This window comes from Girardinichthys multiradiatus, chromosome 23 (assembly GCF_021462225.1).
Source record: "Girardinichthys multiradiatus isolate DD_20200921_A chromosome 23, DD_fGirMul_XY1, whole genome shotgun sequence".
NCBI classification, from domain to species: domain Eukaryota; kingdom Metazoa; phylum Chordata; class Actinopteri; order Cyprinodontiformes; family Goodeidae; genus Girardinichthys; species Girardinichthys multiradiatus.
In genome coordinates, this window is record NC_061815.1 from 27116790 (window position 1) to 27131856 (window position 15067).

Consider the following 15067-nt stretch of genomic DNA (forward strand, 5'->3'; position numbering starts at 1 on the left):
ATGAAAATGAAGATATTATGTCAAGTTCAATATTAACTGATATCTATTCAGACTCCTCAAGTGACCAATTACGTATTAATACCACAGGTACTGTGTGTAATTAAATGTCCGTTCCTGCATTAATTTGCCTGTGAAGGCTGCAGTCCATGTGTTCCATTTATATTTCCTCCTTTGTATGCACTTATAAAGATTAAAACACTTTAGCTTCTTGAAGGATACATTGCAGTGGAGAGTTCTTGATGTCTTCTCCCGGCATGGTGGTGGTGTTCAGGCGCACAGAGCTGGGAAACTGACTCATCAGCTGGTTCTGGAAATCCTCTCTGCGCTCATACTCTTTACCTCGGTGGATAAACACCTTGTTCTATAGCAGGAAGAAAAGAGCCCATTATAGTGGTGATACTGAATTAGGCTCTATAAGAGTTAGCAAACTTTAATGTATTTACTTTCAGTATTGATAGCTGCTTTATTAGATAACAGAAAATAGGTAAATACCCTTTGATTTAATGATTTATACCGGACATATAACTACAAACCCTGAGGAAAGGAGGATAGCCTTGTCCATAGTAGCCCACTGCAAAGTAGTCTGGCTTAGGTCTCAAGATCTTCATAATATTCTCATAGAACTTGGCTTGTTTTTCCTGCAGGGAGAGATAAAGAGAAACCAAGGATGTGTCCAGGGGGAGAGTTTCAGATGTGCAATGTGTGCAGTCAGGGCAGTTTAATCAGCTCAGGCCAATGACAAAGCTACCATCAGCAGAATGCTGGCTCTGTGAGGGTGATAGATGCATAAAAAATCTGCACCCCTTCCAAGGACAATGTCTGTCATTTATATAACCACATAAATTCAGCAACAGCTGAGAGAGCCACTGCTGCAGTCATATAAAGAGAAAAAAGGGTTTTTAGGGGATATAGTAATATATACAAAGTGGGAAGAAAACAGGAGAACAAGAGGAGAGGGGCTACGAGTTAGCATGTGACCTAGTGCATTCGAGATATGAAACAAGCAGTTTACAGAAAATACTATTACAGCAAGTCTATATGTGGCACCAAGGAGGTTATGGATGGTGATTGAAATGGTAATTAGTTACCAAACTCCAAAACAAAATTCAAAAATTAAATCCATTTCATGAACAACTAGGTATGCTGAAAGGTATGCATGTAACCGAGAAGCTGAAGTCAAACATACTATACGTATGTAGGCTGTTTCCTAAATCTTTATTTCAACACCGTCTGAACAAGCAACAGCTGTGGATAATTTAACCACTGCTATTTCAAAGCTGTTTCCTTCAAGTGATCTAACAACATTTAAAATATCAATAAAAAAAAATAAACAGAAGATGGCTGGGGAAATGAGAAGCTGCCAAACCATTGATCAGCACTGCTGTGCAGCTGATTTGAAGGTTTAAGCTATGATGTATTACCAGTCTCTTGCTGAGTAGCTCATAGTCAAAGATCTCATTTTCATACTGCTCGGCTAGCTCCTTGCAAAGAGTAATGGCCTCTTCCCACATCTAAAACAAGAGAACACAAAGAAGAGAAACAGAACAGTGCATTTATACACAATCTGCAGCTAAACTTGGTTCAGAGAAGTCATCAATTGTAATAGTCAAGACCAGTTGTTGTGCTTATTTTATTGGAAGACTATCTTATTTGCTAAGCTACTGATGATGATGGGGAAATCATTGTGCCATAAATAGCTCCTTGAACTCAAGGGATGTCCTTGTGTTGTGACACGCCTAACAGACAACTTAAATAATCATTGTTAAATTGTATATTTCAGTTCAAATCTGTGTTAGTGTAATGTGTAATGAGTCATTAAGTTTAATTTGATTCCAAACTTTAGTTTGCCTGCTAATGTAAAGAAGCATAGTTTGGAGTTGAGTGGCTCCCAATGCTCTCTCAACCTAAATGCATAAAGATAAGGCTAGAAGAAATGCTGCAGTATAGTAATCTTCTCACCTTCTGAAAGCATTCCTCAGAGCAAGTCATATAAATTGTATAAGTCTTATTAAATCATGTCAGCTTATAAATTACAGGCCTAATGAGTGTACTGACCAGTCTTTAAGGAAACCATTGCTTTGTAATTACAGGTCTCACTGAAAGTAATTCTTAACCATTATTCAGAACATCAAATAATTGCTCTACACCATACATGCATGGTCAATTGGCATACAGTTAGGAGTTATAATTTAAGACTTCAGTACAAACCTTGCCCTTGTCAAAGTAGTCAATGATGGTGTCATAGAGCGTTTCTTTGAGCTGCCGTTGTGTCTGGGAACCGTGGAACTCAAACTGGGGGCTACACATGTCATCAGACCACTGGAACAGAGACGGCGATTATCTAAAGTTATCTTAATTAATAGTTCATCTTTCATGACATAACCAAGCCATACAGGATATAATTAATCAAAACATCAAAATATATTGATTATTATTTTTTTATTATATCATACAGTATGTGTTAAAGATTTAAGTTTCCAGTAATGTGAATGACGTTCCATGCAAACTGAGTTTTGCAAGAATAAAAAAAAAAAAAACCTGTGGAGTTACTGTGCTGCAGTCACATGAAACAGAAAGAAATTCCTAGGACCTCTTTGTTAGCTTGTAAACGTCACATAACAATGATCAGGGGACAAAAGAGGTGAAACACAGTCCAACAAGCGCGTGCGCATCCGCTCGCGCACAAACACACTCACTGTGGAAGTGCACTGCATCAATCACCATAGTGATATGACTGCCGTGGCCGACGCAGAGCCATAAACTAACCTCGGGGCTTCATCATTTGGAGGCCAGCAACGTAGCAACCATTTATCAGCAAGTAAGAAACTCTCTCATTTGTTGCAGGCAGACAAGTGATTAGGCTGAGCGAGGTAGTGGGTGCAGCATTACACAAGAAAACATATCCTCCTGTGTTTGTATGTGAGGCTTGCCTTGAGCAGACGGGAGTGCAGCAGCAGGGTGTAGGCTGCCTCTGTGTAGTTTTCACCCTCCAGGTGAAGGTCTCGTAATTTGTACAGATACCTGAATGCACACAAATCCATACAAATTACTTTAAACATCACTCCACTAGATGCCAGTGTTGGACAGCTTGAACATCTGCGAATAAAGCAATTACCAAAGTACACAGCATGTATCAGCATTACTCTGAGTGTACAAACCTTGAAATATGAGCACAGCACAAGGTCATTCAAGAGCACACACATGCGAACAAAGCATATTGTATCTCTTTTAGAGGTATGACAAAGTATTTTCTCCGCTTCAAGGGAAATAATGTTATATAGGTTACTTGAATGGAAATGCTAATTTAAATGTTTATGAGCATGCCAGAGGGAAAAAACATTGTGTTATGAGTGACTTGCAGGTAAAAATAAGTGCTTTTAAGAAAAATAGTCTTTAATTTGTACTCATTTCATCTTGCTGGGTGCTTAAATACAAAATTGGAAGTGCATCCAAAAATGAAACTGTTTATCAGACTGTGAAGCTTTGTAGAGCATGTAGAATATTTTGCTTAAGTGATACCATCATTTGAAATTTATTGGAATACAAAATGAATAAAGTGCTTTGTAACATGAAATGGTTTAGCTTCACCATGTTCAATATAAAGGTAAGTTGAATATACATGTGCAGTCTTTAATATTTACTTGCTGAGCCATAACATTAGAATCTGTCTTTCATCAAATATTCATGTGTTTGTGTGATATTTAACGTTGTAATGGTCCAGGATGCATGCATCATGCGGCAAAAAAGCCATGCTCCCAGGGCTAATGTTAGACGTCGCAATGTTGTTTCAGTCAAAAAGAGCAGGATTTTTCATCATTTAGTAAATGCTATCACTATTATGCCCTTTCGCCCATTTAAATAATTGATCGTCTAGGTAGTCTGAGGCAAGAGAAAAACAACATTGTACTGCTGTCAATGCAGCATGTGTTATTAATGCTAAGGTGCAGCAACATGTCATATATGTTGGCTAACATACATAAACACCACAGGTTATGCATTTCTAGTTGTCCACAGGTTTTAGATTTTGTTTTAGTGATAAGTAAATCAGGAAAAAGCCTCAATCAAAAGACTGAAACTTTTTTGGCTTATTTTATTCATGTGAAAATTTATGTGACTTTATAGTTGAGATCAGAATGAATTATTTCATCAATAAAGGTAAGTCATCCATGTTCAATAAAGCAAAGCCACCGCCACAACGCTAAAATACTGTGTTACCTTCCAAAAAGATCCACTTTTGTCTTATTATTCTCTGAATATTTTCCCTAAAATCTTGGGGATCATCATGATATTTGTTGGAATATGCTTTTTTTTCATCAGTGGTTTCAGCCTTGGAACTTTCACATGGGTTCTGCAACATGTCTACTACCAGTCTTTCTCTGAATCATGAACACTGACCTACTGAGGTAAGTGAGGCCTTAGTGATTCCCTGCATTGCTGTAACTGTTCTGAATTATTTTCTAACCTTCTGGTGTTGTTATTTATGCATTTTTGGAGTAATTTTGGTGGGCCAGTCGGTCCTTAGGGGGTCTATCACTGTGTGTCTGTAAGGGGGGATAATACTTCTTCACAACAACAGTATGTTGTTTATCAACATTACTTTATGGCTTAAGGTGTTTTTAGTGCATATCTTGCAGATCTTCATGATTTGTGTTGCCCTGCTGGTTGCACCGACTGCTGGGGTGAGATACATCTACTGATATTTGTACTTTAGTACTGAGGATCCCAATCCATGTTCTCGAGCCTACTGTCCTGCGTTTTATTTATGCTTTCCTGCTGTACCACAGATGGTTGAGACATTTAAACAATTTTCCCACATGTCATCCATTTCTGCAGAAGACGGTTAATGGCTCATTCAGTTAAGTACCGTGTTTTGTTGCAAGGAAAAACCTTGTACATCCTGGTAGGTTTTACCCAGCACATTGTAAAAACATTCTGAAATACAGGGGTTGGACAATGAAACTGAAACACCTGGTTTTAGACCACACCCTGGACAGACACCCTGGTGTCTGTGCAGGCCATGGGAGATGTTCAACTTCACTTTCATGTTCATCAAACCAATCTTTCACCAGTCTTGCTGTGTGTATTGGTGCATTGTCATCCTGATACATGGCACCGCCTTCAGGATACAATGTTTGAACCATTGGATGCACATGGTCCTCAAGAATGGTTCGGTAGTCCTTGGCAGTGACGCGCCCATTTAGCACAAGTATTGGGCCAAGGGAATGCCATGATATGGCAGCGCAAACCATCACTAATCCACCCCCATGCTTCACTCTGGGCATGCAACAGTCTGGGTGGTATGCTTCTTTGGGGCTTCTCCACACCGTAACTCTCCCGGATGTGGGGAAAACTGTAAAGGTGGACTCATCAGAGAACAATACATGTTTCACATTGTCCACAGCCCAAGATTTGTGCTCCTTGCACCATTGAAACCAACGTTTGGCATTGGCATGAGTGACCAAAGGTTTGGCTATAGCAGCCCGGCCGTGTATATTGACCCTGTGGAGCTCCCGACGGACAGTTCTGGTGGAAACAGGAGAGTTGAGGTGCACATTTAATTCTGCCGTGATTTGGGCAGCCGTGGTTTTATGTTTTTTGGATACAATCCGGGTTAGCACCTGAACATCCCTTTCAGACATCTTCCTCTTGCATCCACAGTTAATCCTGTTGGATGTGGTTCGTCCTTCTTGGTGGTATGCTGACATTACCCTGGACACCGTGGCTCTTGATACATCACAAAGACTTGCTGTCTTGGTCACAGATGCGCCAGCAAGACGTGCACCAACAATTTGTCCTCTTTTGAACTCTGGTATGTCACCCATAATGTTGTGTGCATTTCAATATTTTGAGCAAAACTGTGCTCTTACCCTGCTAATTGAACCTTCACACTCTGCTCTTACTGGTGCAATGTGCAATCAATGAAGACCAGCTACCAGGCTGGTCCAATTTAGCCATGAAACCTCCCACACTAAAATGACAGGTGTTTCAGTTTCATTGTCCAACCCCTGTACAGGTCCTTCTCAAAATATTAGCATATTGTGATAAAGTTCATTATTTTCCATAATGTCATGATGAAAATTTAACATTCATATATTTTAGATTCATTGCACACTAACTGAAATATTTCAGGTCTTTTATTGTCTTAATACGGATGATTTTGGCATACAGCTCATGAAAACCCAAAATTCCTATCTCACAAAATTAGCATAGTTCATCCGACCAATAAAAGAAAAGTGTTTTTAATACAAAAAACGTCAACCTTCAAATAATCATGTACAGTTATGCACTCAATACTTGGTCGGGAATCCTTTGGCAGAAATGACTGCTTCAATGCGGCGTGGCATGGAGGCAATCAGCCTGTGGCACTGCTGAGGTCTTATGGAGGCCCAGGATGCTTCGATAGCGGCCTTTAGCTCATCCAGAGTGTTGGGTCTTGAGTCTCTCAACGTTCTCTTCACAATATCCCACAGATTCTCTATGGGGTTCAGGTCAGGAGAGTTGGCAGGCCAATTGAGCACAGTGATACCATGGTCAGTAAACCATTTACCAGTGGTTTTGGCACTGTGAGCAGGTGCCAGGTCGTGCTGAAAAATGAAATCTTCATCTCCGTAAAGCTTTTCAGCAGATGGTAGCATGAAGTGCTCCAAAATCTCCTGATAGCTAGCTGCATTGACCCTGCCCTTGATAAAACACAGTGGACCAACACCAGCAGCTGACACGGCACCCCAGACCATCACTGACGGTGGGTACTTGACACTGGACTTCTGGCATTTCGGCATTTCCTTCTCCCCAGTCTTCCTCTAGACTCTGGCACCTTGATTTCCGAATGACATGCAGAATTGGCTTTCATCCGAAAAAAGTAATTTGGACCACTGAGCAACAGTCCAGTGCTGCTTCTCTGTAGCCCAGGCCACACTTTTTCCTTCCCACAGACTTCCCACTGAGGTGCCTTGATACAGCACTCTGGGAACAGCCTATTCGTTCAGAAATTTCTTTCTGTGTCTTACCCTCTTGCTTGAGGGTGTCAATAGTGGCCTTCTGGACAGCAGTCAGGTCGGCAGTCTTACCCATGATTGGGGTTTTGAGTGATGAACCAGGCTGGGAGTTTTAAGGACCTCAGGAATCTTTTGCAGGTATTTAGAGTTAACTCGTTGATTCAGATGATTAGGTTCATAGCTCGTTTAGAGACCCTTTTAATGATATGCTAATTTTGTGAGATAGGAATTTTGGGTTTTCATGAGCTGTATGCCAAAATCATCCGTATTAAGACAATAAAAGACCTGAAATATTTCAGTTAGTGTGCAATGAATCTAAAATATATGAATGTTAAATTTTCATCATTACATTATGGAAAATAATGAACTTTATCACAATATGCTAATATTTTGAGAAGGACCTGTTTATCAGTAGTAAGCAAAAAGTGCATTACTTATAGCTGCACATCAAGGACTTTTAGAATCTGAACTTTTTGCCTTATAAATAAAAGGCAGTCATCAGTCAACATTTATAACTAAAAGGCAATGACAAAAAAACAAAACACAAGCAAAATGAGTTACATGACCTGATAGAAACTGTATAGTCTGGTTCTCTGTCAGTCATTTTTGTCTCTTCCCCTACAAACATCCTGCCTCTCTCTGCCTTTACATCTCGCTGGTGCTCATCATGTCTCCCTCTCCTCTGCTCTCTCTGCAGTCAGACCACCACCTGATCTGTTGGATTTTGACATTAGCTCTGCAGAACTCATATAATCCCTTGTCAGATTATGAAGCCGCACACACACATAGAGCAGCGGGGAACTAGGCATGCATGCAGATGCATGCAAACTGTACGACAGACGTGCAACATTTAAAAGCATTTCAGGTCAAATCAAGCTCATAATGCAAATACCTGATGTACATCCCTTCACGGTTGATGTCTTTGTAGAAGTTCTGCAAAAAAGAAGAAGTTTACTTGGAGTGCATTTTGAGTGTGTGCCTGACAGAAAAGAGTACCTAATGTCTACAGCAGTTCTGTGGAGCTAGATAAACCTTAAGTTTAAAATTTTACATTCAAGCATTGCAAGTTTGTCCGCAAGTCTGTCCTACAGCACAAATATTGCACTGCATGCTTCTGGTATCTTGAGTGTGTTAATGTGTGACGGTATCTGCATTTCCCAGTTTAATTAAGTTTAATGACATCTACAGAGAACTGAGAAGTGGAACAAACTGATTCAACTCCACCTCTCATTATCAGAGAAAGAGACACACAATAAACACACCTAAACACAACACCAAACATGCAAAAAGAGAAGAGTTGGACATTGATATATATATATCACTGACTGTTTAGAGCTATTTAAATTCTGTAATGTATATTTTGAACAACATGGCCAAGTAGAAAGTCTGTTGTTTTGTTTTTCAGATTACATTTTCATTTTTCAAGATAAAATACAATGAGGGGAGGTTGCAACTGAATCTTAAACAGCCTGAATATCAATGAACACCTCCAATTTTGCACATTGGTCTTCAGTTGGAAAAGTGCTGTTTTTCCACTCTAGGTTGGAAGAAAGAAGTTGCCATGAGAGGGACAGTTTAAGTGTCTTGTTCGTCTTTGGTGATAGAACAGAGCAGGAGATTGACAGGGGCCTTGGGGCTGTGTTTACAGAGATGAAGATGTTGTACACAACTGCTTTGGTGAAGAGGGAGCTGACATAAAAGGTAAAGCTGTCTATTTAAATTTCAGCTGCTTAGAGCTATGCTTAGCAACCAGAAAAATGTAACCTATAGCAAAAGTGACTGAAATAAGCTTTAAATGATGGGTCAAAAATGTATTTTTGCAAGCATGTGCATGATGATGGATGGATTTACATCAGCAGAATGAAAAACCTTTGGTATAACGCTGATAGCACAAAGATGTCTCAGAAACTTGTATGCACTAGTTAGAAGAGCTTGTTTCGGCCAGAGGAGTATAAATGCCTATACATTTAAAAATACATGTCCGTTACTTTGAAAATGCATCTGCATCAGGAGGCTCGACAGATACTATATGAGAAATATTATGTGTGTTAGCCTAGGTTGGAGTGTAAATATGGGAGTGCTTGCTGGCCTGGAGAAAGGACTTTTCAGCCGATGAAATAAATACATAGAATACCTAATGGGCAACTGCCACAAGCTTTAAGTTAAATACTTCTGCCATTTGCCAGCAGCAACAATACTAGATGTGAACAACGACACACGGATGAATTTTTATGCAATTCTACAGAATATCTATGAGTATATTTCAGATGGTTATAAATTACTTATTAAAGAAAGCAGAATGAAGACATAATTTGAAATGATGATTTAACTTTTTAACAAAAAATGACCAACCTTGAGATTACCGCATACAATTTAGTTGGACATCTAAAGGGAAATATTTTAAAAAGGCCTAGGCTGATGAAACCTAGTGTAAACAGCCTGAAGCAAAAGACTGAAAACTCTTTAGATCAGTCACCTCAAATCAAATGAGGTAAAAAGAAATATTAAAGATAATCTCATCATCGAAGACATAGCATAATAATCATGTTAGAACAACATTACCAATATATTCAGATTTTCTTTTTACTTTCAAAGTAAATAATAGTAAAATGTAATACAAAATGCAATTACTAGACGGGAACACATTACGAAAACCCTGCATTTATTCCCACTGAAACGAGCTGTAACAGATCAAATGAACATGACTAGAACATTGTTACTCAGCATTGTGAATGAGGCTTGCCCTCTTTAAACCTCAGACATTTAAAGTGAGAGTGAACACCATAGTGAGATTGAAAGAGCCTTCAGACAGAAGATTGCAACAGCCCAAGGGTCTGGTAGTGGATATAAAAAGGTGTGAAAAGAAATCAGCTATTCTGTCGTATAGAAAATAGTACATAAGTGAAGGATATTCTAAACAACTGCCAGCATGCTCTGGTCTGACTGATCAAATAATTTCACACTGAAAGCAGACCACAAGAAGCTACAAGAAGTCTCCCAAGAGCTGGTAAATCAAGCAAAAAGTGTCTGAAAAGTAGGAAAAGAAAAGGGTGGTTAAAATGGGGTGCAAATGTAAGAAGTCCCTCAAACATAACAGTGAGAAGTGGAGCAAACATTCCTCGGAGCAATATCAGACACAGCAGTCAGAACAATACAAGAAGCATCTGTAAAAGGGAAAGGATTGGAAACTGAAATTATCTCAACCAAAGGTGGTAACACCAACTATTAGAGGGTAAGGTTTTCTAATCATTTCTCATATTTTCTTCAGCTAGAAAGCACATTTTTCCTGCTATATTTTCTTTAATGAGTAAAAGAATATTGTTTGGTGGTTTTAGTGCAGTTCATTCAGTTTTACTTCCAAAGATAAATAAAAAACAAGGATACACCTCAATATTTGATCCTTTCTTAATAGAAAACAACACATTTATTGGGGTTTCCTATTTCTTCACATGGCTAAATGTGAGTCTAAAAAAAATTCAGCAAGCTTTCAACAATAATAAAAAAAAAAGTTAAATAAGTTCTAGGACCCACTTAAAGCCCATGTTAGCTCCCCTTTTACATGTAAACCACTCTATACAGCCTAATATGCTTATATGTTTTTCAAAAGCAAGTTAATGGCATCTCTGACACCTGACTATTTATTTTTTTAGTGGTGTTTTTACTTACCAGAAGATTGACAGTGCAGCTCATGCGGTTGTTGCGGCTGTCATCACTCATCACGGTGCGGTAGTCAAGGAGACGAGTGAGGAGACCCTTGACCAAAGAGACAAAGTGCTGGACCTGTGGCTTCAGAGTGGATTTCTCAGCTGCACAGTCCAACAAACTGGTAAAAAAGAATCAGCAGCTTTATCATCAACGACTTACAACAAGGTCTGTTTTTCAGTGCTCCAAGGTCTCTGCATCTGTCTAATGTTAACAAAACAAGAAAAACAATACTAGTTACAGACACACTAAAGAACTCAGGCCTACATGGTTTCTAGAAGTTGCATGTATCGCTCATCTCCTCCTCCACCTTCCACCTCGTGGTCCAACTTCAGGATGATCTCATTTTCAAACTGTTGAGAAAAGCAAAGGTGGGAAAGAATGCAAAGGAGTGGATAAATTGAGGATAGGGAAACAAAAACCGTAAAAGAAACATGAATTATGCAAATGCAATTAAGATGCCCCTTGTTTGCAGGAAATTAGTGTAGTAGCATTTAATGTGTGTTTACTGTTTTCCAACAAAAACCAGATATTTCTCTGTAAAGTGTCCATGGATTCACTGTATTGATATAGACACTTCTGGCTCCTGCCTGTTTTCATATTCAGTATTTATCCACCTTGTGGAAGTTTCCAAACTGGGTATGCTCGCAGGAGATCATGTCAAAAAAGATGGGAATTGTGGCTCTTCTCAGCTCCTCTTCAGGAATCAAAGTCATCTCCAGGATTGGGCCCACCATACCAGGGATAAAACAGATCTTATGACTTCCTACAAAAGATACATATATGCATAAGAAGAAAGGATGCGTAATTATCATATTTTTTTATCATTAATGGAAAAAAAAAACATTATTATAAGTATTGTGATTTCTCAATTAACACAAATTTTTAATTAATGACATTTGTAAGCCCCAAATACTGAAAGAATGGTTGTGATTGTTATTTCTGCTGTTTCAGTTATTGTTTTTCACTACTGGTTCCATGAGAGGATAAATAAAATTTATATATATTTGAAAATATAAGTGAATGCAAGTATTGCATACTTACGAACCATACAGTTGTACTACTTAACATACCTGAACTAGCCTATATGATAATGTTTTGTTTTCAGAGCAATTTATGTGCTTTCTGGGGCAATGGCAGATGCCCTGGCAAATAGAAGACATTTTACATAGTTTTAATCATCAGTTTTATTGTTATCACTATAAATACCAAAATATCTTCATGAAAAACTGAAACCCATGTCACCCATCTTTAAAATGAGTATTCAAACTAATGATTGTCTGCAGGATTTTATTTTAATTTTCTTTTACGTGTTGTCATAACCCTAATATGTATTAATTACAGCAAGTCTTTGCAATTTCTCTCCGTAAAACCTTCTCTTCTACAACATTTCATCTACCATCTTTAAACATGGGTTATTTACCTAATATATCAAAGGAGTCACATTCCTTTTACAAAATAAAATGTTGTATAGAGAAATCCAAACACGAATCAAAAAAACTGGACGCAGACAAACCAGAACCACAAAACAAAATGTCATTACTTTCTAAAACGGAAAATGTTGAAAAATAAAAAACATCAAAAAACAGAATTTTTAAAAACATTAAAATAAAATAAAAAATACAGAAAACCCTAGGTTTAGGCACCTAGTGCCATTTTACATAACAGTGCTGTGTACATTTTATATTTAAGTTTGTTTTTTTTTTGTGTGTGTGTGTGTAAAGAACAGCACTTAATTTTCTAAGGCGTGAATAATAAACAAGTTGATCAAGTTTAAACACTAGTAAACTTGGATTATGCATAAATATTATGGGTGTAAATATTGTATATTAGTAAATATTGCTGTTACTATCTACTGTTAAGTTAATGTTTTTCTTTATTGAATTCATCTTATACTTCTCATAAAGTTAGAGTGCTAATTATGCTTTTCTGTCAAACATTTTATTGACTTACAGGCATAAAATGCTATTGCTTTTGCTTTTAAGCTGTAAGAACAAATAATCAGGTTTTGCTCTGAAGTACTTTTTTGGACATTTAACCTTATATATAAATCAGATTAAACCTGTGAACTTAACGTTTGAGAACCCCTGAACTAAACCCTTGAGGCAGTTCACAGATTACATTATCTATGGGAGCTACTATGTCTCATTTAAGCCTGATTTGGAGTTTTGTAAGAAAAAATGTTAAAGAAAATAGGAAAAACAAAAAAACATTGCATGGTTTCTATTGGTTCCCTATAGTTTCTTTCAACTCATTCCCTGAGTCTTTGTGCACAAAACTGAAGAAAATGTTTTCCTTTTCTTTTCACTCTGCTTCTCACAGTATTTTCCACATTTACGTCTCTGTTTTAGCATACAGCATCACCTGAGTGCTCTGGATTTTAAATTTTAACCTGTGAACCTTCCGTAAAAAAAAAGCTGTGTTTATACTAGAATATACAAACTTTTTACTTTGTCTTATAGTTTCTTACCAAGTTTGTACCAGATGTCACGTATAGCAAAGCCAATAAGCCTTCTCATATCTCCATATCTGGAAAAAAAATGTGTGAGAGCAAAAATAAAAGGAAAAGTACACAGAAATGCATAAGAAAAGAAAGGTCAGCCCCTCAGATTGTAAACAATTATTTAATCAATACTTATTTTCACTTTCAGAAACTGAACAACCCCTTAGGAAAGATAATGCTGTGTTGCTCTACCTCAACAAAATCGATCGCCTGTCTACAGGTAACAAAGGTTTTTAATAGGGAGTACCATTAGTGCAGGAGGAGCAGATGTGGTAAAAAGGAAGAAATTAAATGTCTGTAGTCTCACTTGACCAGAATCTTGTTCCTCTTGGTTGGAGAGAAATGCTGAAGCTGCAGAGACTCTTGAGTAATAAACGCCACCGCCAAGTGGAAGTAGTTATTCCACAGCTAGGTAGACAGAGAGAGAGGGAGCAGTGAAAGTCTTTAGGAAGGATGCTAGAAGTTACACAGTGAAGCAGAAAAATTATCATAATTACATAGTATTTATGCCTACAGCATGCAAAACACATTTACCTGTACTTCAAAGTCATCATTAGTGAGGAACTTTTGGTTCATTGTGTCAGCATATGTATTGATGGCTCTCAGGAACACCCTAATCGACAAATCCATGTAAAAACAGCAATTATTATGTTGTTTATTATTATGTTGTTTAATTGCAAATGTATTATGAGATATTTCTAGACAGTATTGTAAATTCTTAATTTAAATGTTAGATGAAATGTGTACTCTTTCAAGTGTTGGGAATAAATTGTAAATTTAAAAATTTACTAGCACAGGTGCGTATAATAGAAAAATAGTGCTTTGATATGTATTGAACTTTTTTTAAGGAATGTGATGATTGTTTCCCCCATAAAACTTAAGACTAGAAAAGTTCAGAGGAGTTGTTTGGCCTAACATGTCACTAAAATCACCACTACTGAAGAACAGACAAGCAAGAACAGACAGCAAGGTTGCACAAGTCTGAATTTATTGTAGATTTTCTCTGATCCACACATAGTAAATTTACATGCTCCTTCAAATATATACATACACCTCCACTAATATGTGGATAACTGCCACTCAAGAAGTTGCAAGGAAACAAAGAAACATTTTAGAACCGTCACCAAACTTTTGGCATAAATCTGATGCAATGTTTAAGAACTCTTGATTTCAGAAAATGGGAAGTTTAACAAAATTGGTTGATTTTCTGACAATCTTTTATAACTTACAAATTTTTAATAGGGTTAAGATCAAGGCCTTTCCAAAAGCTATATAAAATGACCGGTTTTAGGGTGTGTTTGGGTTTCCCTTAGAACACCCAATTGCGTCTAAGGTTAAACCTTTTAACTGTTTAGAGGAAACGTTTGAAGGTGTTTTAGAGCAAAGCATTGGTCAGGACTTTCTTAGTACATAAATATGTAAAACATGGTTCACTGTGGACAGTGACACTGGTGTTCCCTCTGCTTCTAGTTTATAATATGCTTTAGCTTTGATGTTTCCTGGTTACCTTCTATATGACTGTGAAAGGTTGGGTCAGATGGTGAAAACTTGAGCACAATTGGGTGTTTCCAATGATGCAAATGATACATCAAACTGGTTTTGGAATGGACTAATTAGACTAACATCATGTTTTTGGAATACCCTCAATCTCAACACCTAATATATATTTGACAACTATGTTTCTGTTTCAGAAAACCAGTCAATTTTAACTGGACTGGATCTTTAACCCTTTGTGTGTCTTAGTCTCCCTCCCTCAGTCTCCCTGCTTACCTTCTTCCTCAGCTGCTCCACGTTAACCCCTGATTTACACACTGGCATCCAATAACATTCTCCACAGCTCCCTCAGCATATAAGCTCTCTGGTTCGA

At 37.7% G+C, this 15067-nt stretch overlaps 1 protein-coding gene across 2 annotated transcripts in view; it reads right to left on the reverse strand.

The window, feature by feature from the left end:
• Window positions 1-15067, reverse strand: part of LOC124860244 (dedicator of cytokinesis protein 2-like) — a 143451-nt gene that overhangs the window by 9909 nt on the left and 118475 nt on the right. For both annotated transcript variants that reach the window (XM_047353367.1, XM_047353368.1), the window contains 12 exons: window positions 13735-13813; window positions 13508-13608; window positions 13168-13226; window positions 11315-11463; window positions 10965-11050; window positions 10662-10818; window positions 7888-7928; window positions 2931-3021; window positions 2209-2319; window positions 1422-1511; window positions 534-638; window positions 220-361 (listed from right to left, as the gene is read on the reverse strand). In XM_047353367.1, coding sequence (XP_047209323.1) covers window positions 220-361; window positions 534-638; window positions 1422-1511; window positions 2209-2319; window positions 2931-3021; window positions 7888-7928; window positions 10662-10818; window positions 10965-11050; window positions 11315-11463; window positions 13168-13226; window positions 13508-13608; window positions 13735-13813 — 1211 coding nt within the window. The remainder of the gene's footprint in view (window positions 1-219; window positions 362-533; window positions 639-1421; window positions 1512-2208; window positions 2320-2930; window positions 3022-7887; window positions 7929-10661; window positions 10819-10964; window positions 11051-11314; window positions 11464-13167; window positions 13227-13507; window positions 13609-13734; window positions 13814-15067) is intronic.